Here is a 27163-nt window from a genome sequence, read left to right as displayed (position 1 = left end):
AGTGTGTGTGCGTGTGTGTGTGTGTGTGTGTGTGTATGTTTAAAGTCCTTTACAACCTGGTTCTAATCAACCTTTCCAGCCTTGTTAGACACCTAGCTCCCTTGTTCAGCCAAATAGGCCTCCTACCTGTTTTTCACCTATGACATTCCATGTCCCTTCTCATGCCTCTGTAAGGCTGTGCCCCCATGCCTGTGATATGCTCCATCATCTCCTCTGCAGGGAGGAAGCCCACACTTTCTTTAAAGCTCAGTCCAAATACCATATTTTAGAAAGACATTATTATTTTAAAGCATAATATAGAAAACCTCAAATGCATAAATACATATATATACGTGACTTATTTATAAATTATGATTATATTGTATGACTTTATATACCTTCTATGTATATGGCTATATGTATGTGTACATATACAATACACATACATACAGACACATACATATAGACACAGATACACACACATATATACACACATACATATATATATATACACACAGACACACAAAGGCATATATACTTACAAATACACGTATATATGCATATACACATGTATACATATACACACATATATTGGAGGTATGTAAAGTCATTATATAAAAATAATTCCTCTATTAGCTTAGTGTATACACACATGCACACACCTTATATGTGACCCCCTAGAAAGGGCCTTGTCTCATAATCTTTCAGCTGCTAGTGCCTCCCTCACAAAATTACTCTGTATTATATATCAATACAAAATACATTGATACATATATAGATATCCACACATATACATAAATATATATATGTATATGTACATACACTTCTATATGTTCATCTTGTCTCCCCCAAAGATGATAAATTTCCTGAAGGCAGGATTGTTTCTTCTTCTTTTTTGGGGGCGTCTTTGTATCCCCAAGCCTACCTGCATATGGTAGGTATTTAAACAATACTCACTGATTGTCTATCAATTAGTCGAATCAATATGTTGACATTTATTTTGAAAACTCCCCCATGACAACAGAATCAATGTTTGGAAATAGACATGAACAAATAATGGAGTCCACTGGGTGCTGTTCACCATTTTAGTCTGCGGAAATGTTTATTGTCATGTAGGCATAACTTTATAAAGCTGTAAGATATCATAACCATTATTTTAAAATAATTTCTTTATTAATTTAGGTATGAAGTATGTTGAGATTTTTATATATAATGTTTTAAAATAATAGTGTCTTTATTATCTTAAATTTTTTTGACATTATTACAGATCATGGCTATATTCAATTCAAGGGGATAATAGCATTTCCATTACTTAAATGTTGCCTTATTAAATGGTAAGTCTCTACTGCTGCCTGAATTGTAGCTTAATTGGGGATATCACTTTATTTTTCACACCTAGGTGGAAAGGACCTTAGAGATAATAAGAGATTATATCTGTGGTTTATAAAATACTTTTTTTTACAACAACCTCGTGAGGTAAGAAATTGAAGCATTATTACAGATGTGAAAATTGAGGCTCAGAGAGACTGATGTGACTTGTTCACTATCACATAACTAGTAAGCAGAGGAAATGGGAAATGGGAAATGGATCCATTTTTCTGATCTTCAAGTCCAATGCTTTTCCATGATACCATTCTTTAAAATCCAATCTTCTCATGTAAGTGTTGAGAAAAAATTAGTCCCAAGGAAGTGAGATGACTTCTCCAAGGTCACAGGGTTGAGAATTAGAACACAGGTTTTCTGAATATAGCATTCTTCTCAGTTTGCCAAGTTAAGCAAAAAATGCTTTTAATCTATAGCATACCACTGTATTTATGGGTCATATTTAAAGAAAATAAGTAATAAATTCTCTACTTGCCCGTGATTTTTATTCTCCATCCCCTCAATAGACTTTCCCCACCCCCTCTCATTGGTTGGAATAGTATGAACATAAACAATTTCCCCAGCCAATAAAATTTGAGAAACAATCAGAAGAATGCACAGCAAAATCCCTTTAAATGTATGTGTGTGCATCCAGAATTAGTCCCTTTGATTTATCTCATATGATGCTAACTCTATTGTAGGTAAAGATTAATTGTATTATGGTGCTCTTGGCATGTTAGTTTCCCAGTTCATTTCTCAGAAAGACACCTCTTATTTTTCTCCACTACAAAGCACGCGCTATCATAATTTTCACCTGCTGAGTTTAGGTTACTAATGATAATATGAAAATTTAGAGGTTATATTTGACCTTTCTAATGGCAAATATAGGTCACCAGAATAGATGGGATGTGAACTGATGAACAGGACAAAAAAGTCATTGGATGATTATTAAAGTAAAATCAAGCCCCACCAGGTTTGCCTGGCTCATTGTGGGTGCTTGGTAAATATTAAATAGCTTTTTTCTAAGATCCAATTCTCTATTGTCAACTCTTGTCTCCTTATACAGAACAAGAGAAATGTTCCAGTAAGAACTGGGTGCCCTAGACATTACTGAAGCATGATCTGGGTCATGGCTAGCAATTTGGGGGTCATGCAAAGAAAATATCACAAATGTCCTGGCATCTGAGTGGAGTTGATCAAATTCCTCTCTTTCTTTCCTTCTCCCCACCGCTGGGCTGCTGCTGCCTTAGATAGGAGAGACCAACGAAATGGCATTGTTCAGGTGGGGTTCATTCATTTCTGAAATGTCTACTATTTGCTTAGCATGGTATGAGAAGCTATTTGGAGATAAAGCACAGGCCAGTCTCTGCCTTTAAAGAAATGACAGGAGGTGATGTGGTAGGAACAGTGGAGTCAGAAGAACTGGGTTCATATCTTGGCTCTGACATTTACAATCTCTGTAATCCCAGAGCTTCAATTTCCTCATCTGTAAAATGGGAACAAATTAATACTTGTATTACCCACTCCATGGGTAAACCAATAAATTTGGACCCAGTATGGCCCAAATCAGATTACAGTGTAACTAGGGAATATTTAACAAAATAAACAAAAATACAATAGAACATAGGTAATGTTAATATGTACTTTCTAACTACATATTTCTAAAATGTGGCTTTCTAATTAAGTGATTTTTAATACGTAGACTGCAGGGATCCTTTGGTGGGCTCCATTTCTATTTAAGTTTGACACCATTAGACTAGATGAGGCTTAAGGTTGTCCCTTGAAGTTCTAAGATTCTATGGTTCCAATGACCAACACTAAATGGTATAATATTAAGTACTAAATATGTCATCCAACTCTAAGTGCTACAAGAGTTCAGAGCAGAGGAAGAGATTCAGGAGGGTTGGAAGACTCGGAGAAAACCAGAAGAGATATAGAAGGCAGTGTGGTAGAGTGGGGAAAAATAAAAAAAAAAAAAAATTAGCTCTGGAGTCAGAAATCTGCATTGAAATTGAAATTGAATCCTGGCTCTGAGGATTACTACCCGTGTGATTTTAAGCAAGTCACTTAACCTTTTTGTGCTTCAATTTCTTCATTTATAAAATGAGGGTGTTGGACCAGATCCTGGGTAGAATTCCAGCCGTTCTTAAAGAATGGTTCAAGGCCACCATACACTTACTAGCTGTGTGACCTTGGGCAAAGACCTTAACCTCTGTTTGCCTCATTTTTCTCTTCTGTAAAATTCGGGTAATAATAGCACCTACCTCCCAGGATTGTTGTGAGGATCAAATGAGATAATTATTGTAAAGCAATTAGCCCACTGCCTGGCACATTCTGGTTCTAGCTGTTCAGTCCTGTCTGACTTTCCTGACCCTATGGATCATGCTGTTCTATGGGGTTTTCTCAGCAAAGATACTGGAGTGGTTTGCCATTTCCTTCTCCAGTGGATTAAGGCAAACAAAGGTTAAGTGACTTGTCTAGGGTCACACAGCTAGTAAGTGTCTGAGGCCAGATTTAAACTTAGGTCTTCCTGACCTGAGGCCCAATGCTGTGTCCACTGAGACACCAAGCTGCCTCCTACACAAATAGAGGTTAAGTGACTTGCCTAAGATCATACAACTAGTAAATGTCTGAGGTCAGATTTGAACTCAGGTCTTCCTGTCTCAAGGCCCAGAAATCTATCCACTGAGACACCTAGCTGCCTGTCTGGTATATAGTAAATGCTCTATAAATGTCAGCTATTATTAATTATTATTATTATTATTTAGATAGGTGGAAGGAAAAGGAGTGGGTATTATGGGTAAGGAGAATAATATTGTTACCAAAAAAAAGATTCATTACCAACGAATAATTCTACTATTATGTAGGAATGAAAAATTAAAAAAGGTGATTTTTTTTTCCCCTGCCTGATAGCTAGATCAAACTTGGGGACAAATGCCATTTACTGGCTCTCCTGGCTACCAGTCCAGCCCACAGTGACTACAGTTATTCTGAAGGGGCTAATTTAAGGCTAAACTATAAAATGGGTGCCATTTTTTTCTTAAGTCAACCCCAATCTGAAAGAGATTGCCTCTTCATTGCCAAATGTGCAAGCGCAGGAAAAGAAAAGTTAAATTCACATAATAAATGGAGAAGGTTGCTCCTCATGCATATTGTACTCACAAACACTTCTCATTCTTTAAGGTCTTCTTCCTGAAAGTTAGGATTGTAAAGAAATTGCCTGTGCTAATTAGAATCTGAAAGTCTCATAAAAACAAGCAGTTTATCAGCATCCCCAGAGCACTATGGAAATGTTCCAAATAAAAATGTCCATCACTCACCTTCTATGATCTAATGGGAACACTGCCACACACATACCCACACCCACACATATACACACAAACACACACACATATATAATGACAGTGATGGTGAGCATCACAGCAATAAATCTCTCCTACAAGGGCAATTTCTGGGCTAAGGAAGGCTGAAGCTGATAGGATTTTCTTGATCAAATTGAATGAACATTAAGTTTGCCCTCCATCCATTCTCCCCCCCCCACCAAAAGAAAAAACCCTCCAGGATTTAGGGAATAATCGGCATTACCTGGCAAGGGCCTGATTTCCTGTGCCTTCCAGTAACTCTGTGGCTATTTACAAAATAGACTGATGCCAGCTGAACTCAACACACAAAGATTCCTGTGGCTCAGAGAGACAGGCTGTTCTGTGGCCAAGATGTTCGGCCTGCATGGAGACATGGCGGTTCGGTAGCCTGAGGTGGCCAAGATCCCATCATTCTGCCGGTGGTTTTAACCCTCATGGAGGAGGCAATGCCCAATATCGCTAAACCAGAGATATAGGCTCCACTGCTAACTGCTTTTGGAAACATGTCTCTATTCTGATTTTGCCTCATGGTCCCATGGACTTAAAACCACTCCTAAGGCTTTGACTTGGGGTTAAAGAGATTCATTGAACTTATGCATAAATGCAGTATCCCTAGTTAAATAGCTCTATTCAAAGCTCCCCCAAAGTAAAACATGCAGCCTCCTTCGAGGCACCTCTTTGATTAAGGATGCCCAGGACAGCCCTAGCGTTAAAAATAATTTGACTACTTTGGCACTACTCAGTTACTTTTAGGAATTAACTAAACTGGTTCAAGATAAAGATTGGTATGGAGCATACGTCTTCTGAAATACTGAGCATGTGCCAGTATAGAGGTGGGAGGAAATAGACCATCTCAAGAATGTGTGAGAATGTCCCAGATATCCTTAATGTATATTAATATGGAAAAGGAAAGAGGTGCCCATTCATTCCCACACAAAGATAAGATTAACCCTGGAAGGGAATGGGTCTGTTGGGGGACAGAGAAGCTTGGAACCTTTGCTGGTACTGACACATAGATATTTCAACTGTACACTGAAGGCTATCACATCCCATACAGGATGGGATCACAACGACTATTTTCATAGTAAATACAACTTTTCTCCCCTTTATAGCATTCCATGTTTAGAGAGCTGGGAATGATGCGAATATCCTAGGATATTTCATCTGAGTTCAAGAATTTAATGAATCCAACACTCTAAAGGGGAAGGAGGAAGTGAAGAGCAGAAGGAGAAAAGTTTATATAATCATAGGATCTGGAGCTACAAGGTCATTTAGAGGTCATTTGGTCCAATCCCCACATTTTTCAGATGAAGAAATTATAGCCTAGCGAGATTAAGTGACTACTCTTGGGTCACAGAGGTTTCAGGAAATGGCCAATTCAGAATTCAAGCCTTGATTTTGTGACTAAATTCAGCCCCATGCTTTTCATTATCCCACAATGAATTCCTTATGATCAGCCTTCTGGTTTTGAGGAAGATCCTTAGTTCTCACTATCCTGGAAGGAAAATTCTTACTAAGGTCATAAAGCAGAAACAATCGTCACTTCATCTTCTGCCAATCTAGGTGTTTTATCGTGTATATATGGTCAGGAATTCTTCTGATTAAGCTTTAAATGTGAATCGAAACTAACTCCTTTACTTTGAGGACTATTCTAACAAAAAGTACAGAGAAAAAAACATCCTAGGCACCAAGGGTTATGAAAATCACACCTGGCTGCCTGGAAATTACTTAGGTAGAGGTCCTCATGCACCAGACTGGGGCAGCCCTCTTCCTTCCCTATTCAGTGAGCTCACACATGACATAAGTGGTGATAAGTAGAGAGAGATCTCTGCTACTGGAGGTTTTGAGGAACTGCATACACTTCCTAATGGGCCTTTGGGTTTTCATCTCTTTGAGTGGTGCTTTAGTCACCACTACAAAACCAGTGATGGCATGTAGTGTAGGAAAACAACGGATGGAGAAAGAGAAAGGAAGAACAGGAAAGGTGAGATCGGAGAGGATTTGGGACATTCCATTTCTTTGGGGCTGGTTTAAGAGTGTTTGCTGCTACACCCAACCTGAGAGCAATCCTATGCTTTTGCTGAGGAAGTATTACTCTACAGCCTACCGATATTAATCAATCTATTTGCAATGTGTCTCACGGGTGATGGGAACGGCTTGATTTGATTGCATAATCTATTTTGGGACAAACTTTTCTACAATCATGTGCATGAGTTTTAATTCTAATCAGAAAAACACCTTTGGCAAAGGTTTTCTAAGAAGGAATGGGTTGTGAGGGAGATCTGACTGTGACATCTGTCACTGGCTAATCACCAGGGTTGATTAGGCTGAACTGGCTGTACAGAGAAGAGTGAAATTTATGCAAACTTCCTTCCTTCTCACCTCTACTCCCATTTCCATCCCCACAGTTAAGCATAATCCAACATCTTCCCAGCAACACCCCAGTGCAATAGAGTAGAATATTCCCTTGTGTTGGAGAAGTAATTTGATCAGGCAGTAAATGAACTATGCATGTAGGAAAAAGAGAATGAGTCTTCCCTTTCCCAAGGCTACAGAAAGATATGATAAAAATAAAAGGAGTGTTGGGTGTGAAATTCTTATATAAGAGCAGAGCAAATCACTGGTTCCCAATTCTACCCAAGGAAGACCAGCCTAGATATATTTCAGGTCAGTAAAGTTCACACATCCCTACTCTGACGTCTATTGTCCCCTTCCTCCAATTTATGTTGGTAGAAGTTGTATTGTATGGACATCATTGTTGGGGTATTCAACACACTTGAAAATTCCAGGCAGTTTAGGTACTTCTTACCAGTATATGAGTGACAAAAAGAAAGGGAAGTTCATCAGAGAATCTTCCCTCCATTCCAAGGGCTCACAGGCCAATCAGTATATTTTTGGCCTCATTTGCCTCACTTTCTGCATTTTTTCCAATACTTCCTAGGAGCCAGAGCTGATCATTCTCCCTCCCATTTCCTATCAGCGTTCTTGGGCAAAATGTCTACTTCTGACATTCCTTCTGGAGGTGAATTTTTTCTCATACAAATGTGACTAAGTATGTTCTCTCTCTCTCTTTCTCTCTCTCTCTCTCTCTCCCTCCCTCCCACAACCCCTTCTCTCTTTCACTCTCTCCCTCTCCTTCATATGAGGTCATAACAGGCTGCCATTTACTGGGCACTATGCCCAGGAATAAGATCTCTTTACGTTCTTTTCATAATTGTAAAATAGGACTGCTTGTGTCTCCTAACGTGATTTATCTTAAAGAGCTGAACCTCTGGAATTCTCCTTTGTTGATTAAATTGAGCTTGGTTTGGATATTGTGGATATCTTTGATTCAATCACTTAAAATGGCTTAATTACTATTCAGAGATGTAATCCATTTTATTCTCTTAACTTTGCTAGTGTTCTCAAGCTCATAAATTGAAAACTTAGCTGATCTCATTGGGAAGCTGGGCTACTAAACAGTGAGTGACTTGTTTCTATTAGCCTAGATCTGAGCAGAATACTTAAGATCTAGGCTCTCCGAATCTTAAATACTTCCTTTTCAAGATCCCAGGTTAAAATTTCTAACAGTTTTTTATTCCCACATGGAGCCCTGAAACCATGTTTCTCTAGAAACTCCTAGAGAGTATGCATCATTTTGCTTTCCAAAAGTATTCAAGAATGGTCATTATTTCATTATTCTTTCCCATTAAATGCTCCCAAATCCTTAACTTGGCATTTTTTGAGAAGACCCAAAATTGTAATTTCATCAATGTGTGGGATCTAAGTATGAAAATTCCCTACACTGATATAGAAATTCATCTGTGACTTTCAGTTTTACAGAATTGCCTGGGGCCTTCAGGAGTTAGTGACTTGCTCCTGGTCGCATAGCTAGTATGTGTCAAAATCAGGACTTTGAGTCTAAGTCTTCCAGTGCTGGTTGTCATCCATTACACTATGTTGACTCTTGCTAGATAGATGGCATTATACTGTGATTCTTCTTCTTCTTAGGTATTCACTTTAAGTATTGCTACTTCATTACTTATAATTATTTATCTTTTGGAAACTGGGGTTTAATTGTTTTTGAAAAGAGATATTAGATTTCTCTCTATGCTGCCACCCAATAGGCCCCACTTTTACTGAAAAGTGTTCATAGATGGATACAGAAACATGCCTAATGGTCTCAAATCTCTAAATGATTATATGTGGGGTTAGTACACATAAGAATATTGCTCAAGACTCTTTAAGGAAATCGAGTTATAATCTTCAAAATGGATAAATACCCTTTGGATATATTTTGATTTCAATGGACAATATAGTCATAGAATTCTTTGGCCTAGAGCTGATGTTCTCATTTCCCTTGACTATACTTTTCCAATCTGGTTTGGAACAATAAGATATTTTAGTTCTCTGAACAAAACCTGCCAGAATTATCAAATGTGTACTAATCCTGTCACATGTATCCTACTTCAACATTTTACATACATCTAGGATTTTTAATTTCATCAATCTGGATATTTTTTCTATTCATGCAGCTGGCCTCTTGAGAGTTATGGTGACTGAAGAATTCTATGGCTAATCTAGTGATGAAAGAAAGGGAAGGGAACAATTATTTATTAAGCTCCTACTATTTGCCAAGCACTGTGCTAAGTACTTTACAAATATTATCTCATGTGATCTTCACAACAACTCTGGGAGGTGGATGTTATTATTATCAGCATTTTATAGCTGAGGAAACTGAGGCCAACAGAGGTTATGTGACTTGCTCAGGGTCACACAGCTAGCAAATGACTGAGGTAAGTAAATGAACTCAGGTTTTTCTGACTCCTGGCCCAGAGATTGTCCCACTGGCACAGCCTTAGAAAGCCTGGATGGGGAGCACCTAGGTGGCGCAGTGGATAGAGCACCAGCCCTGAAGTCAGGAGGACCCGAGTTCAAATCCGGCCTCAGACCAAACACTTGACACTTACTAGCTGTGTGACCCTGGGCAAGTCACTTAACCCCAATTGCCTTAAAAAATAAAATAAAATAAAATAAGAAAGCCTAGATGTTACCTTCATAAGACAATTAAATTCCGGATGTTAGGGGAAGTAGATGTATCATAATCTACCAGTAACCAACCAAGAACCACTCACTCCAGGCCTGTCATTCAGAACAAAACCATAAGGTTGTATTTTCAAACAGCTTGTTTGCCAATATAACACTCTGTAAGGTTCCCTTTCTTGAGTATTCATAAAAAAAATAAGGTTAAATAAAACTTGCAGGAATTTTAGCTTCTTTGTCTGGGAGAGGAATTCTTTCCCTGATTCTCCCCTAGAGTCTGGGAGGGTCAAGAACTGGATTCCCAGGTTCATGGAAGGGCCCCAATTAACATCAACAGCTGTCAAGGACACTGGGATTGAATTTCTCTGTGGGTTTGCTCGGATGGATTGTGGATTTCTTGGCAGGCAGCAAGGGATGTGGTTAACTCATGATGAAGTAGTAAACAAGCCTGGGAGAAGGTGGCAAAGTCAGAGAGAAGTGCAGCATCAGCGTAAGAAAACTAAGGATGATGATTCATGGCACCAGAAAGGAAAGACACCAGTTCTGAGAGTGAGGTGTTAATATGAGGATGGATAAAAGATAGCGTGGTCCTTAGGGGGAAAGGAAAAGGTAGTCCTATGCAAAGGCCTAAATGACTCTTTTGGAGCAAAGCCTACAACGGAGAAAGAATAGGTGTGATCCACTAATCCACTATCATCCACCATCACTTTGGCTCGGACTAATGGGGAAACACAGAATTCAGACCATACGGCCAACCTTGTTATGTTACAGATGAGGAAGCAAAGGCCTAGAGGTGAAGCAGTTTCCCCACAATCACCGGTTATTGAGTGAGAGAAGTGGGATTCCAACCACATCCTCTAACATCAAACCCAGTGTCCTCTGTGCTATAACTCATTGTTGATCAGTTTCCCAACACAGAGCAAGGGCCTGAGAGGATAACACACATGACGGGTTAGTTTTTTTATGAAGTAAGGGCATGGCTGTCAGGGAGGGAACAATCTCTAATAGAATCAATCAATCAGCAGATATTAGTGAAGCAGCTCCTTTTTTTCACAGGCCTCAGCATGAAGCCTTTCCTGATCCCTCCCCAAATGCTAGTGCTCTGCCTTTCAAACTACCTTGCCTCTAACGCCATTTATTGTATATATTTATATTTATTAACTTTGTTACACATATTTATATACGTCCTTGCCTTCTTCATTAGAATACAAGTTCTTTTTGAGTAGGGACTATTTCCTTCTTTTGTATCTCTAGTGCCTGGCTCAGAGAAATCACTTAGTAAATAGTTGTTTGATTGATTGACAAGTACTGGAGTGAGAAGGGAAGAATGAGGGCCATGGGAAGGAAAGGATAATGCCAATGCAAGCAGGGGGTGGGGCAGGAGAGAAGATAAAGGGACATGAAGAAGAATGATATATTTATGAAGAAATATTTGTTTTGGTTAATAATATTTTAAACATGGGCTTTTAGTCTAATGACACCTATTACAATACCTTGCTTCAGATAGTCAATATAGATCTAAGACAAAATCTTCAGATAGAGCAAAGACTTTATTTCAGACTTCTTTTTTCTTTCAAATATTCCTTCATAAGGAATTACAGTTGCTGAATTTTACCAAAGACCAGATCCCTTGGGGGGTGGTGATGGTGTGGGGACAGATGCTTGATGATATATCATTCTTTCCCTTGGTAGTAAGGCCATAGGAGAAGAAGGAAAGTGAATATTGTCTACTGAAGGGTCTCACGGGTCCTTAGGATCAGAAATGTAAAGGTGGCAGAGCCCTCCAAAGCCATCTATTCCAACCCTGTCCTTTTATAACTAAGGAAACTAAGAACTCAGGGTGGTTAAGTGATTTGTTGAAGGTCACAAAGGCACTAAGTATTAGTGGAAGAATTGGAATCCAGGTCTTTTGACTTAAGACTGAGTCTATGTACCAGTGAACCCTTGTCCTGTGTATTAAATGAAGAGAAGTAGATACATAAGGACAGTCATTTGGGCTTTTCTTTGTCTTTGATGGTGTGACTTTGTTTACTTTGGCATCTCTTCTTTTACATATCTTTCTCCCATCTGTGTATATGTCTATCCTTTGTTTAGTGTGTGGTGGAAAGCCACATTTTAAAATTGGGAAGGATATCTTCACACATGTTAAAGAGCCTATAACTGTACTGTACTAATATGTGTAAACAGGATCATTCAGATGCTTTCTTTTATTGTAAGAAGAAATCACGTTTGTCAGTATGACATCAACCCAGTATCATTTCCCCAAAGTGCAAAAATGTAGGGAGTGTTTTTATTAGGATGGAAAGAGTTCTTGCTGGATTCAGAATTGGAAAGACCTGGATTCTAATCCTGCCCCTTAATACCATCAAGTTGTATAAGTCACAACCTAAGTCACGTTTTCCTCATTTTAAAAATGAAAGAGTTGGACTAGAAAATCTCTCAGGCCCAAGTTTCTTTATCTCCCTAGAACTCAGTTTTCTCATCTTTCAAATGAAGACCTCAGTCTCTGTGACGTCCCTTCCAGATCCAAAGCATGTGGTCCTACTTTTGGCCACTACATGGAGCCATAGAGCACAAGCACTCAGGAAGACTCATCTTCAGGAGTTCAAATCTGTACTTGGACACTTAACTAGCTGTGTGATCCTGCTCCATTATTTAAATTACTATGAATACATCATCAGAGCTCTATTACTCGGCTTTCCCAAGTTTGGAAAACAGTGGTAAGACTGAAAGCCCAATATGCTTCGAGGAGGGGAACAGGATCGAGACTGAAGAAATGTCCTACTGAGGACCTGGGACAAAGGCTAGTTTTAAGTCCAGGGTGAATTAGAAGATGTGATTTGTTCTACCTAGGGTTAATATCCAAAATTCCACATGCAAATAAGATGTTTGGCCTCAGCAATTTGGGCCCTGACCAAGATCAGGGCCTGATGGAGTTGTTCCATTTTCGCAGCAGTGATGCATTTATCCTTTCCTCCAGAAAAAGCTGATTCTGAGTAAGCTGGCAACGGATTTTGGTATATCCAGGAAACAGGGAAAGGATGTAGTTTATTTGAAGGGATATCTGAATTGGTACTTCAGATTACTGGATTTGGTGTCAAAACACCTGAGTCCTGGCTCTGTCATTTATTGGCTGTGTGACACTGGCTAAGTCACTGCAGGACTCTGGGCTTCAGTTTCTTTATCTGTACAATTGGATCGAACTTTTTGATCTCTAACATTTATGTTGTAACATCCAGTGAGCCTGTAAGCCCATGAGAATACTGGGCAGGATTTGTACCTAGTTCTATGTTAAATATGGTACTAAATAAAGTTTGTACTCAAGAAAAATAATAATAATAATTATGGCCATAAGGCAATAATGTAATGGGATCTAGAGTATTTCCAGGCATAAATAATATGCTGGAATCTGGGAGCTCCTTGGCACTTGGGAAACAAGCTAGTAAATTGCAAGGAAGGAAATGTCTTGCACAAGACACCCTTCAGAATTACTGATGAAATCTTTCAGGTGCACATCTGACATGTGAGTGCCAAGGCAATTTTAGAAGGCCAAAACAGAATACCAGAAGCTATCACGGTAAGTGTTCATGGATGTTAACCAAAAAAGCCAATATGAACCGTCTCAGGAATGATCTGCTCAGTCACCACAGGTTCACTGTGTAGCAGCTTCTGATGTGAATGACAGTAGCTCTATTTGTTTCAGTCAATAATATTTTAAATAGAGGCTTTTAGTCTAATGGCCTTGCTTCAAATTGTCAATACAGAGCTAAGACAAAATCTTCACAGAGAACAAAGACTATATTTCAGACTTTTTTTTTCAAATATTCAAATATTTTCAAATACTGAACAATCGCTTATGTGCCTTTCACTCCCTCTCTCCTCTTCTTCCTACCTGGCCTGAGATTTTCCTTTAGTATCACTACTGTGAGTTAGAACAAAAAACCAAAAAACAAAAACAATTCTATGTAAATAAGAAGAGACTGTAAGAGAACATCTAATTGTCCTGAATCATTTGAAGTTACCAAACTGAAATGAGCTGAATCCCAAGATACTGAGAAACCTGATGGGAATGCTTACTGAATGAATGTCAGTGATTTCTAGAAGTTTTTGGAAAATGGAAGTGGTACTCTAAGACTGGAAAAAGATGACTGCTGTCCTGATTTTCCTAAAAGAAAAGAAGATAGACTCTGAAAAAAATAAGCCAGTGAACTTGACTTTGACTTGTGGTAAAATTCTGGAATACATTATCAAAGGGATGGTTTGTGAACACTTAGAAAGGGAAACTGTGATCACTCATGCCCAGCACTAGTTTTATAAAGAACAGATCATGCCTAGCTAATCTTTTATTTTATGAAGTTTCCTAGGGTATTAATTAGGAGGAGAATACTCGAGATTCTCTCGACATAAAGTATCTACATTTTGACAAAGCCTTTTATAAAGTCTTTCTCATGCTATCTTGCCTTGTGGGCAAGATGGGAATGATGTGGGCTAGATGACAGTACAAGAACATTCACTAAGTCCAGACCCAAACTGTTATATCTTGATGTTAGTTTAGAAGTGGATCTCTAGCGAGCACTCCAAAGTTCTGTCTTTGGCCCTGTGCTGTTCAACATTTTTGACAATGGCTTGGATGAAAGCTTAGATGCATGCTTATTAAATTTGCAGATGATGCAAAGTGGAGAGGGAGACATGCTACTGATGTTGGGGTCTATGTTGTAAATAATTAAATAGGATGTACAGGAGATGGAAAATCCCTCCTACCTGGCCCAAGCTCGCTCAGAAATGCTATATTCTGGTTCTATTCCAGATAAACAAAAGTGCTCAGTAAATAATTTTTGAAGATAAGAATGGTATTAACATATACACACATGTGAAAGGAAAAAGGATTGACAAAAGAGCAAAATAAATAAATAAGTATAGGTTTGCATTCTACGGTCAAAAGAATGAATGCAAGCTTCTTGAAAGCAGGAAATACTTCACTTTTTTATTTATAACCCTAGTACCTAGCACATAGTAAGTGCTTAATAAACACATGCTGATTGATTAAGTGATGGTTACACATCCCAAACCATTAAGAACCTTGGGAACAGAAATCTTACCTTTAGCAAAATAGAAACACCAGCCCAGGGGTTCTGACCCTGTTTTATACCGTGGACCCCTTTGGCAGTCTGGTGAAGCCTTCTTAGAATAATGCATTACACAGGAAACCAAATGTATTGAAATATTCTTATCAAAATTAAAAATTAATTTAATTTAATTTAAAATTAAAAAAAATTAAAAATTAAAAAAATACGTTCACGGGCTCCTGTTTAACAACACCTGCACTAGAGAAACCTAAGGTATCATAAATTAGGTATAATGGTCTATAAGGCCAAAAATAACCATCATGATAACATGCCTCATATAAGATATTCTATGACATTACAATGTCCCCTCTCCCTTTGGCCTTCTTAGAACTCTGTTGTTTATAGACTCGAAATTAGTACTCCAGCTGCCTCCTTGCGATCTGAATATGTGAGGCTCTGGGCTGGTTAGAAGCATTTTTCAATCCAACATTTAGGCATCTAAGCTAACAGCATGAATGCTCATCGACCAATATAAGCAGCAATCTCAGGAAGTCACCGACGGACAGGAACAGTATCTCCTTTTTATATGATCCATAAAGTATCACATGCAAATGGGCACTCAACCAACATCAAATGACAAGTGGTAAACAAACTTGCTATACCTACATTTGCATCCTCGTGGCTGTGGCCGTTGGTTTCGGCTAATTCCTTGGCACTTTTTAACTGCAAAGGGTAAGGAGAAACATACAACAAATAAACAAGCAGGCACATTACTTGAAAGTGTGTTACAGTGACAGTTAGCTCTGATTTACTGGAGGTTGCATTTTATAAGGCTTCCAAAGAGAAGAAGCAGATGGGACGCATAATTCTAATGAGTCTTTCTGAAACCAGTTTGAAACCAACATGTTCTGAGGGTCGATTAGCTGGTACGTACGTGTACATACATATACATACACACACACACAAGTCCTGTACATTATTGTTTTTAATAATAACATTAGTAAGTGGTTTGAAAGGCATGAAGTATAAAAAATTAGCTCAAGAATAACAAATGGTTCCATTTGTTATTCTTATTGCTATTAATTTAAACTCTGCAGTGCTTGCAAGTTGCCACTAGCTCAATGGTGTTGTACTAATGATTATTTTTGAATGATATATTTGTTTCGGGTTGTTCAAAACACCCAAGTGTCACTGTACAGGCCCTCCTTGAGACTATCTCAGTGCACAGCATTGCTTCCAGGGGTAGAGGAAGGAGGAGACCCTATGTTTCTTTGTTGGGAGGAAGAACTGGGAAGATTTGGTCACTGATGCATTCAGAGAAAAGGTCTTTCTCAGATGAGATTTTTAACAGTGAACATTTGGAAATGCCAGTCTTCCTCCTGGAAGGCTCACAAATAATCAGTTATCAAGAGTTTCTGGAAACCCTTTAATTGGCATTTCACCCTAGCCTGACGGAAAGCAGATATTTGGGTGTAGGGAACAAGGGAGGGGTAGGCCATCCTTCCAGCTGTCTGCCTACATTTCCTTCTGCTTTATGCAGGTCTGTCATCTTTTATGTCCAATATAAATGCTTCATGGTGGGAGATAAATGCTCAAAACTTGGATGGGAAAAAAAAGAAAACAACACACTCGCATACATATCACCACTGTGTAAGATTTAGAACATCTGCTGTTTCTGGTTCTTTATGTATTTTAACTATTCTAGTTTCCTTAAAAACAGACCCATAGACATAGCCTGAAAGTCACACCCACTTGACTCTGAGCAAGAGAATGCTTTCAAACAACATGAAGGTGACTAGGGATAGCTGGTCTTGCCTAGTTGGCTTGAATGTAAAATCTACCACTGAGCCATGTAGCTGCCCCAGATCCAGCCTCAGATATTTAGTAGTTGTGTGACCCTGGGTAAGTCACCTAACCCCATTTGCCTCAGTTTCCTCATCTGTAACATGAGCTTGGGGAGGAAGTGGCAAACCACTCCAGTATCTTTGCCAAGAAAACCCCAAATGAGGTCACAAAGAGTCAGACATGACTGAAAACAATTGAACAACAAAATTCACCAACGAAGGCACATTTTCACTGCTCTTCTGACACCATGACCGAAGTCTAGCAGGTTCTCTCACTTTTACAAACTCAAGGGCATGTGGGGGAAAAACTGGAAGAGAATCTTTAGTTTTCTTCACAGCTCGGTCAAGCACCTCTTTCTATATGAGGTCCTTCCTCACTCCCTTAAAGGCTAAAGCTCTTCTAGTCCTCTTTACATTTTATTTACATATTCTTACATATACATATTCTTACACATACATATTTTTTCTCCCAATAAAGTAAACTCTCTGAGGGCAGGGATTATGTCACTTTTCTTTCTATCACCATGGCCTAGTCCCTGGCTTATTTATTTATTTAAATAGGTCCAATATTTCCCTTTTTGTAGGGAGTTCCTGGGTAAGGAACTCCTTCCAATGCAGATCACACCACCTTTTCTTCAACCTAAGAATCTTAAAGAGTTGCCAGGGGATACTGGAAGGTTAAGTGATTTGCCAAGTCATAAGCCAAGATGTATCAAAGGCAGGATTGGAAACCTGGTCTTCTAATGAATTTAGGTTATGCTGCTTCATCAGTACACAGTAGGCACTTAATAAATGGTTGCTGATTTTTTCAACGTGGAGGAATGCCTTCCATCTCAAACCCTATACTAAAACCCATAAGATAAGGTAAGCCCTCAGTGGCTGTATTTGAACCTGGTTGTTTTTAACTTCAAACCCAGAACCCTTGGCTATAAAGACAAACTCTAGCTATGTTGTACTAGAAGTCTGCGATTGTGAATGTGGCAGTCTCTGTCCCATTTCCCATATTCCCATATTCTACAATCTCTCTGTCTTCCTCTTGTCTTTCTTATTTCTTCTTCCTTCCATTTTTCCTACCCAACATCTTCTTAACACATGTCTCTTTTCCTGACCCTTCCAAAGGTAAATCATTTACCCAACCCAATATCACTTACAGCACTATACACAATCTTATCACTCATTTCTCTTTGCCCCAACACCTTTCTGCTTGCTTGGGCACTCTCATCACATCTGTTATAGCTTCCAGGAAGAAAAGGCTATATGTATTTTTCCTATCCTCACCTGCCTTTGAGGTGTGGACTCTGCCCTGAAGACCCCTCTCTTAGAACAGCTAAGGGGCTCTATCTTAAGCTAATTAGAGTGCCTGTCCCCCTCTCAGAAGATAGGGTTGGCCCTTCTGTGTGTGGGGTGTGTGTGTGTGTGTGTGTGTGTGTGTGTGTGTGTGTGTGTGTGTTTATGAGAAGGAAGGATAAGGAATGACTTGAGTGGTGGGAACCTACTGTTATCATGAAGATAGGTAGAGGCAAATAAGGCATAAGAGTCAAAGTATAAGCAACAGTAATAATTTGATGATTCAAAAGAGGAATTAAATTAAAAGCAAATTTTCGATGGGAGCCAGTACCTAGGTCAGAGCCTGCCTGCTGATCTAGTCAGTTAGGAATCAATCCCCAACTTGTGACCATGGCTTTAAATAGAAAAATCAATAAAATATATCAAAACACAGTATTGCCTATAAAGTTCCTTGAGGACAAGCTTCATATCTTTTTCATGAAAGATCATTCCCTTCATTAATATCATCTAAAATCATTTCTTGAGTACCTGCTGTCTAAAACAGTAGGATGAAGAGGATACAGAAAGACTAGAGAAGCAGGCAATGAAGAAGCATTTATTGATGGTGATGACTGTATCCAATAGTCATTCATCAGGTCTTTAGGAAGCTGTTTATGCACTCTATTAAAGACTACACTGAATTCATTTGCATATTCATCTCTAGTTCATATTTTTTCCTGCCCCACTTTTGATGAGGAAATATCCATTTTTTTATTCCACATAAATACTTCTGAGAGTCTGTTTTGCAGAAAGTGTGAACAGGTATCTTAGCCCCCAAATTCCCAGTTTGTAACTGGGTGGAGTGATGGAAAGCACCATGGCTGTGGAAACTCCAGTAACGGTGGTCCCTAAGATTTACATGTATATAGAACATTTTGCTTCTCAAAGCCTCAGTTCCTCCTATGTAATGTGAGCAGATGGTCTCTAAGGTCACTTCTAGCTATCAATTTTATAAGTAAAGATGATGTCAGTGATGGGGATTGGGGTCTGGACCTGAAGGTGTATGGCCAAGCACCTCATAGCGCCCTATACACTAGTGCTTCTTTGCGGCTATTGATATCATTGGAGGTCTGTCATGGTTGGCCACTCTGCAGCTTGGATTTATGCCTTCTTGATGCCTTGTGCTTGAAAATCACTACCCTTGATTTGATAAATAGAACAATTCTTGAATTATTTTTTAAGAAGAGTTCTCCACCACTGAGCTATAAAGAGGACAAACGATGCCTGTGAACTAAGAAGCAAATCCCAGTCTTCTGACCTCTCGGCCAGTGTTATAATCTGGAACATTCATGTCGATAAACTCACCATTTTATCAGAGACTTGAACTTTGGAGGGGACTCCAGAGTTATGATAGGGTATCATTAAGCTAAGGGATATTGAGAAGGAATTTTCAGGAGTCATCTGGTTACCTTTACTGAACCTGTCCTAGTTGGATGACTAAGTCTACATTTTTTGAACATCTTTAGCAAGATCTTTCTTTTGAAGAATTGATTCCAACAATCTCCAGCACAAGAATATTCTTCTAATCTAAACCATTCATGGAGCAACCAAAGCCAATTTCCCTTTGTTCTGTTCTCCTAGAAATGGAAAACAGCTGGTCCTCATCTCATCTACATAATGAACAACCTCTCACATACTTGAAGACCATTATCTACTATCTTTTGCCTTCTTTTCTCTAGCTATAATCTCCTTTACATATGTATGCATGTGTATAAGTGATTTCTCTGAAGTTTTCCTTAAAGACCTTATTTTCCATTACTGTAATTACTTTTTGCAGCCCCCATCTAAGCTCTGCATTTACTGTCTAGGAGCACTCAGGGCATCATGCCCAACCCTGAATATAATCTCTCTATCTTCTTCCTTCTTTGTTCCATCTAATGTATCCCAGAACTTGGACTATTTCAAAACTCAGAAGTAACCTTAACGATTGGAGTTGAAAATTTCTAATCAAACTAAGAATTTGGATAACCTTTGTCATCAGGAGGGAAGTAAAGGTTATTATTATTATTTTAGGGTAAAGAAATCCTATAATCTACAAAAACGGACTAGTTAGAGGGAACAAAACATAGCAAGAAACACATAGTAGGTGTTTAATAATGTTTGCTAGATGCATTTACTGACCGTCTCTTTTTTGTACAGTGAAAGAGGTAAGGTTGAGACTTTCAGGTATGGTTTCCAGGTCTGCTTTATATTTTGATAGGTTTTGGTGAATGAGGTTCGCTATATTTTTCAGTTCACTCTAATTCACTCACTCATATAGATCTACAGCAACCATATTAATAGAAACAAGGCCTTTGTTTTAATAAGCAACTTCCTTCCCTATAAGTTTCCAATGGTTTTAAAATAATGCTTTAAAAATTTCCTTGAAAATTTGGCACTTAATTCAAGGAGATGGTGACTACAAGATGAATTTCATTGAACCAAAACCATTTTTTAAAAAATCACATATGGAGGGGCAGCTAGGTGGGGCAGTGGATAGAGCACTGGCCCTGAAGTCAGGAGGACCTGAGTTCAAATCCGGCCTCAGAACAAACACTTAATACTTACTAGCTGTGTGACCCTGGGCAAGTCACTTAACCCTGCCTTAAAAAAAAAACCATGTATGACGTCATTAGACTCAGATGTGGCTGGGAACACTTTATCTGTACTAAATATCTTGAGAAAATTATCATGTTTGGTATTCTTTTTATGTGCATAGTACTCTTAAACTGAAATATATATATATATATATACATATATATATACTCATACATACATGTTTATCTATTTATCTATGTATCAACACATATATATACACACATTTGTACATGTATGTATGTCTTCCCTTCTATAAGAAGCTTTTCCCAGTCTTCTTCAATGTTAATGACTTCCCTATGGGATTATCTCCAATTTATCCTGTATATATCTTGTTTACACATTGTTTGTATGTTGTCTCCTCCCTCATTATATTGTGAATTTTTTAGGGCAGGGACTATTTTTGCTTTTCTTTGTATCCACAGGGCTGAGCCCAGTGCCTGGCACATAGTAGATGTTTGATAAATGCTTATTGATTTGACTCTTTAGAACCAATACTTACAGTAAAAAAAAAAAAAATAATAACCCTAAATTTAATAAGATCCAAAGGGTTGGGCTTACTCTCTGCAATTTCTGTTAACCTAATTAAGATCCATTAGGCCTGTGGCAGTGAACAAAGATCATTGCTGGAAATACATTTCAAGAGCTTTCCCTGACTCCCCACAGTTGACTCTCCTCCTTCTCCAGGTCTGGAGATGGAGGGTTCAGATTTCCCTGGGCTGCTGAGCGATCCATCTTCCCCTGCTGTAAGACAATACTTTCAAATCCACTTATCAATGTCAGGCCACACTTTAGTATCAAAGAAAGCCCGAATGGAATGATCAGATTTACTGACTTTATAGAAAAGGTTTGCTTCTCACTACGGTTAGATAAGTACCCTGATGCACGGGGGATTTTTTTTTTTTTAATGTCACCATGAATCAGTCTTTTGTATATATGTTGTCTGCAGAAATACCACAGGCTATGTTAAACTCATTTTCCTCACAATTAGACTTAACAGGAAATAACTGCTTACTTTGAAATATGTTTGCTTTCCCGATATTTTTTAAACTTTATCAAAATTCATTTGTCTTCTGGGAGAAAACCTTCATGCATCACTGGTGTGAGTCGCCTACTGAGGTATTGAATTGAGGACAAAGGCAGCAGGCCCTGGGATTGCAAATTCCACCCAGCCAAGACAGGAGGGGGTTCGACAAGGTATAGACAAATTATACCATAGATTAACTTCTGCCGATATTTGCATACACGAAACACAAGGGAGACACACTCTGTGTGTCTGAATTGATGGATAAATTAGGGTTGTCCCATCCATTGAACAGCTTACTTGTTCCTGTAGAACTTTCAATAATGCTTGCGTGTGATTTTGCTCTTCCTTTGCTTGCTCCAGCTCAGACTTCTTGTTTTTCAGCTCTTCTTGAATGGTCAATAATTGCTGTGAATACAAAGGACATTTATGATTAGGGAGTTCAGAGGCCAGGGGTTTTTCATATAGTCACAATGTCCACTCAATCATTAGAGAATGATTCTCTGTTGTCTGCGTATTTTCCCCTCTGCTGCAGAGCTCTAGGAGGGCTGCATTTCTTAATACATGGCTAAGTTATTTGTTATATTAAAGCACCAAACTCTTGGGTACTATATCTTCCATGGAGGAACTGTCATATCCTTTTGAACAAATTCTTTTTTGTAGAAACACACTCTGTGGTTTTAAAAGACCAAGGCAGATACTGGCGGTCATAAATAATTTTAAAAGCACAGACCTTTAATATAATTAGTCACTGGCCTAAAGACATTCCATTCTCTGTAAAATTATATTCTGTGAAGCTACCGTCCCAAGCTGCTGGGAATGGTAAAGATCCTTCTTCTGACTCTGTTTTGATGGTGATGTCTTCTATTAGATCAGCAGGACCATAGTCCAACAGCAATCAATAGATCAGCCAAGAAAACTGCTGATACAAGCCATCAAAACACTAAGCTTTGACCCGCACGGCTGTTTTTAAGCAGGAACACTCCAAGTATTTCTGGGACTGAGGATGTTTGTAAACTCTGGGGTTCTCCTCGCCCTCTGAACTGTAACTCATGTACAGGCAAGCTAATGGCAGCCATCTGAAACTGAGTAGTGCCCAGCTCTGTTTCATTTGGGGTCCTGTAACTAAGACGTCAGAGGCCATGCAGACCAACTTTTCCATTTTAAAGTTATGAGACCTAAGGAGGTTAAATGACTAGCCCAGTGTCACACAGGTAATAAGTGCCCAAGTGTCCAATTTGAACCCAGTTTCTCTGACTCCAAAGCCAATATTCTTCCCACTGTACCATGCTGACTCCCACTTGGAACAAAGTTATATATTAATACATACATAGGCTAGAAAAAAACAAAATCTTTTCATGAGCTTTAAAATAAAGCCTCTTGGAAAACAATGATTTCTTCTGAAAACAAAGGATGAGTCGTTTGAAAAGAACAAATTCTATTTCTTTTGCGATTACCCCTCATCAACCCCGCATTAATAACATGCAAACATTCAAGCATTCATGACACGGAGTCAGCTGTCTCAGGCATCAAGGAGGCTTCTTTGGTGCCTCATCAAGTCTGGCTGCAGAGTCACATGGCAAAGCTGGAGCTGGCAAAGCTTGAATGATCACGGACACTGAATTCTTGATGTTGAAAACAACCAACTAGAGGGATTCAAAGAAACTTTCAAAAACTTATCAGGTCAGGAAAAAAAAAGGCATCCAGAAGAAATGCTGTCACATATATGTGACTTTTTGAACGCCCAGTTTGACACTGGTTATCTTATTTATGGCCTTGCATCTTTAGCCTTGTGTGTAAGTGGCTTTAACAATTTCTCAATCCAATCTACCGTTTTACCACCCACTACTACATAATCACAGATTTGGTGATATCCCCATTAGGTCATATGTTTGTATGACAATTCACATGACAACCGATTAAAGAACACAATCTAGAAAATTTATCTGGGACTTTTGACACCGAGACAAGAGCCTACAAATAATGAATGGCCAACCAAGGGAGCAAGATATGTTTCCTTCCTTCTATTTTTTTCATGGTTCTCAGAGCATTCTGAGGGAGTTTCAACACCCAGATTACCAAACACAAGATAAGTTTTTTCAGTTCGTTGGACCCTTATAAAAACAGGGTTCGAATCCCTGTTAAAAAATTAACTAAATGATGGGTGAGAAAATTGTATCTTCAAGCTGGGTATCCTTGAATCCAATGTGTAATTCATAACAGCACCAAACAATGGGAATGAAATACCATGAAAGCTTATCAGGAATGGGAGTTTCTTACATGGTAATCTTATTCACAGTGCTTAGCACAAGGTCAGACACAAAGCAGGCTCTCAAAAATACTTATTGATTGACTGAATTCATAAAAATTTGATAGCCTGATTACTGTCTAGATGATTTATTATTTTTTTTTAAAAACTCTTCTGTCCTTGTTAATGCACAAATGCAAGAAAGATCAGTGATTGAATACAGCAGGAATCAGTGATTGCCTCAGCATGGAGAATTGCAGGTATGAGAATTCCTTCTACCCCTACATAAGGCTGAGGGAGCTGCCTAAAGATCACAGAGAGAATAAGTGATTTATCCAGGGTTACAAAGCTAATATGAGTCGGCAGTGTTATCTGAACCCAGGTTTTTATGACTACAAGCCCAGAACTCTATTAACTATGCCAGATTGCCTCTACAACCTTGGTACCAGTAGAAGCATAGTAGAGAGCTCAGAAACAATGCAGATTCAAATCCTACTACTGACATTTACTACTTGAATGACTTAACACAAGTGTGTAAAATGAGGGGGTTGGGCTAGATGGCCTCTGAGAGTCTTTCTAACTCTAGATGTGTGACCTCATCAACTAGTGATAAACTTCAGGAAGTTGATGACCATTAACTTTAGGACCTCAGTTACTAGAGTCAAGTGCTTTGATTGAAAATGGCTTCTCAGCTATGTACGGAATATGTATGGTATGTCTCAACCAGCATAGGCTTTCAACATGATGAAGTTTTGAAATGCCATCCTGGAATATCTGTGAACACATGCCAGGCATGGCACAATTTATTTTCTCATTGCTTCCTTGTTCTTATTGCCAAGTTCTATGGGTGGATGTCCTGGTTGTGAAGCTCTCAAGAACCATCTTGGTTGATTCCCTCTAGTGTTACCTACATAATAGCTTTTAATTACCTAGCAATCCAAGGTTTACAAAGTATTTTCCTTGAAACGGTTCTATGAAGTGGGTAATGCAAGTATCTCCATCATTTTACAGATCAGAATGGAGGCTCAGAGAGGACTACGACCAATATAGCCCATTCTGTCTTAGTTGCATCATGCGTGTTATATCATGTTTAATATCCTTTATCCAGCTCTATTAATTAAATTCTGTCATTGCCAGGATTGTGGCTCAAAGATGGATGGGATGACCTCAGTGTTGTTACAATGATGTCAGTGCTAGATGGTATATTTGTGACCAATTCCCTAAAATGGTGGAGGCTACTAGGTCTATTTGCAGGTCAAATGAATTAAGGGACCCCCTAGGAGCTGCATAGTGGATACTACCTCTAGGGGCTTCGTTTGTTGGGAATGCACACATCTGGGCCTAAATCTTGGTTTTCCTATTACTCTGGGAGATTCATCCAAAGTCTGGAAAGGAAAGCAGAAATACCACCCAGGAGCCACATAATTTGGTGACTATTATTTCTGTATACATGAGTACCCATGAATAATATTAAAGGAAGATGGCTATTCCATAAATAAATCTTTTTGGTTCACTTGTGATAAAATGAAGTTGCTATTTTCTTTTTTAACCTAGAAGAAAGTATTTCTACACAAGGTCATGAAAATCCATTCATTAAGTTAGTGTTTTGTCATCTTTTTCCTGTTCCCCATCCACAGAAGGAGCAATACTATTAATGATTTAAAAAATAGCTATCATCTGGAATGTCTCTGTATTCAATATCATTAATGGCTGCTAATTTATTTCCATAGCAAAAGCTCATGAATCTAGTATTTGTCTATTCCAAACGGGGTCTGAGTCAAGCAGCTGCAATTTTCCATTCATCTGGATGACCCGGGAAAACAGTGGGATAATCTAAACCTGGTTATTGGAAAGTCACTGTCTTTGGTTCCTCGCATTTGAAACATATGAAGCTTTATAGTTTGTGGGGATTTTTTGAGGGGAGGAGGTGGGGTTGAATTGTTAGGTATTAAAGTGCTCCAGATGACAAAAGTTCACGGTCACTGAGAGCAATGCGAACTTAGTTCAGATGACTGCCTGGCTGTATTGGCTGAATGCAGCGTGATTTCAATTTAACATTTGAGAATACAGCTTTAAACAGATGCAGCATTACATTTTGGGTGGTTTCAAATGAGTGGGTACCAATTAGATAATTATCCATATGTCAATCAAGATGTAAACGCTCCGGTGGTCAATAAACAGGTAAATAAAATAGTAGACCTGACATAGAGTGATTTTTCCAGGCCATAGACTTAATGAGAGCATTCTGTAATGCTCTTTGGGGAGACAGAGTCAGATGGGTAATGGGCCTATCTCTTTTATGAATGCAAAATGCATTGCATGTGCTATTTGAAAGCTTAGTGGAATATGGCTCTTTTTTTTTTCATCGGTTTTTCCAGATGAGAAAAGTACAGCCACACATATAGGTTAAGTAACTCAACCCAGGTCACCCTCCCAGGAATTGACCCTCTACCTCTACCAACCAAATTTCCTGATTCTACTTTTAGTCAATGCCCTAGCAACCAAACTGCACTGTCAGTTTGAAATGGAAATCAGGGCATCTCAAGCTCAAGGTCTTTGGAGCAACATCATCTACCTGGGTGTTCATCATTTTCAGTGACTAGCCAGGCTGTTTGAAGCACGCTTTTCACGTATACGTTGTGAGCTGTGTGGGCGATTTCGCTTTCCTGGGAGGAACGAGAACCCCTTCATTTTCCTTTTTTCCTTTAATTTCATATTTTCATTCTAAACACTATGTTACCAGGGTGAGGCTTTCATCTATCTAACAGATTAAAGAGGGTTACATTTTACGAAGGTCATAACCAGCGGTGCAAATTCTCACTATGTGAAATATGGCAGCTATACTTCCTCACAAGGAAATATGCCCATAGAGGCGAGGGTACCACCCAAGTGCCCTGGTAGTATTTGAGGAGAGTGGATTTCCTTTCCGTTCCCACTCCTCCTTCACTTGAGTGCCTACTGTGTACATAGCGATGAGCTAACCAAAGACATCTAAGAGGTGATTCTTTCTCTTAAGAAGCTTAAATCGAGTTGAGGAGATTGATATTAACTCTTCATGGTTATCTATGTTACTATACTTATTGTTATTTCTTTAAAGCTCTTGATCATACTCCAGGGGCTGTACAAAGTCATTGCAATTTCCAGAAGTCTCTAGTTTATTCTGGGGAACAACAGGTGCTTTTAGAATTGACTGCAAAGAAATCTGCTACATGATACGACAATGCAATAGTATATGTACAAGTCTATGCAATTAAACCTAGAGGCAACTAGTTGGCACAGTGAATGGACATAGTTGGGTCTGGAGTCAGGAAGACCTGAGTTCAAATCTGGCCTCAAATACAACCAGCTGTGTGACC

The 27163-nt window shown here is 38.8% G+C and overlaps 1 protein-coding gene across 7 annotated transcripts in view; it reads right to left on the bottom strand.

The window, feature by feature from the left end:
• ENOX1 (ecto-NOX disulfide-thiol exchanger 1) overlaps nt 1-27163 on the bottom strand; it is a 548229-nt gene that overhangs the window by 40045 nt on the left and 481021 nt on the right. For 6 of the 7 annotated variants that reach the window (XM_027873687.1, XM_027873694.1, XM_027873689.1 and 3 more), the window contains 2 exons: nt 21860-21967; nt 15458-15514 (listed from right to left, as the gene is read on the bottom strand). In XM_027873687.1, coding sequence (XP_027729488.1) covers nt 15458-15514; nt 21860-21967 — 165 coding nt within the window. The remainder of the gene's footprint in view (nt 1-15457; nt 15515-21859; nt 21968-27163) is intronic. The other variant, XM_027873693.1, reaches the window with a different exon arrangement.

Source organism: Vombatus ursinus, unplaced genomic scaffold, assembly GCF_900497805.2.
Source record: "Vombatus ursinus unplaced genomic scaffold, bare-nosed wombat genome assembly UNPS02014802.1, whole genome shotgun sequence".
Classification (NCBI taxonomy): domain Eukaryota; kingdom Metazoa; phylum Chordata; class Mammalia; order Diprotodontia; family Vombatidae; genus Vombatus; species Vombatus ursinus.
This window is presented reverse-complemented; position numbering and strand designations above follow the sequence as displayed.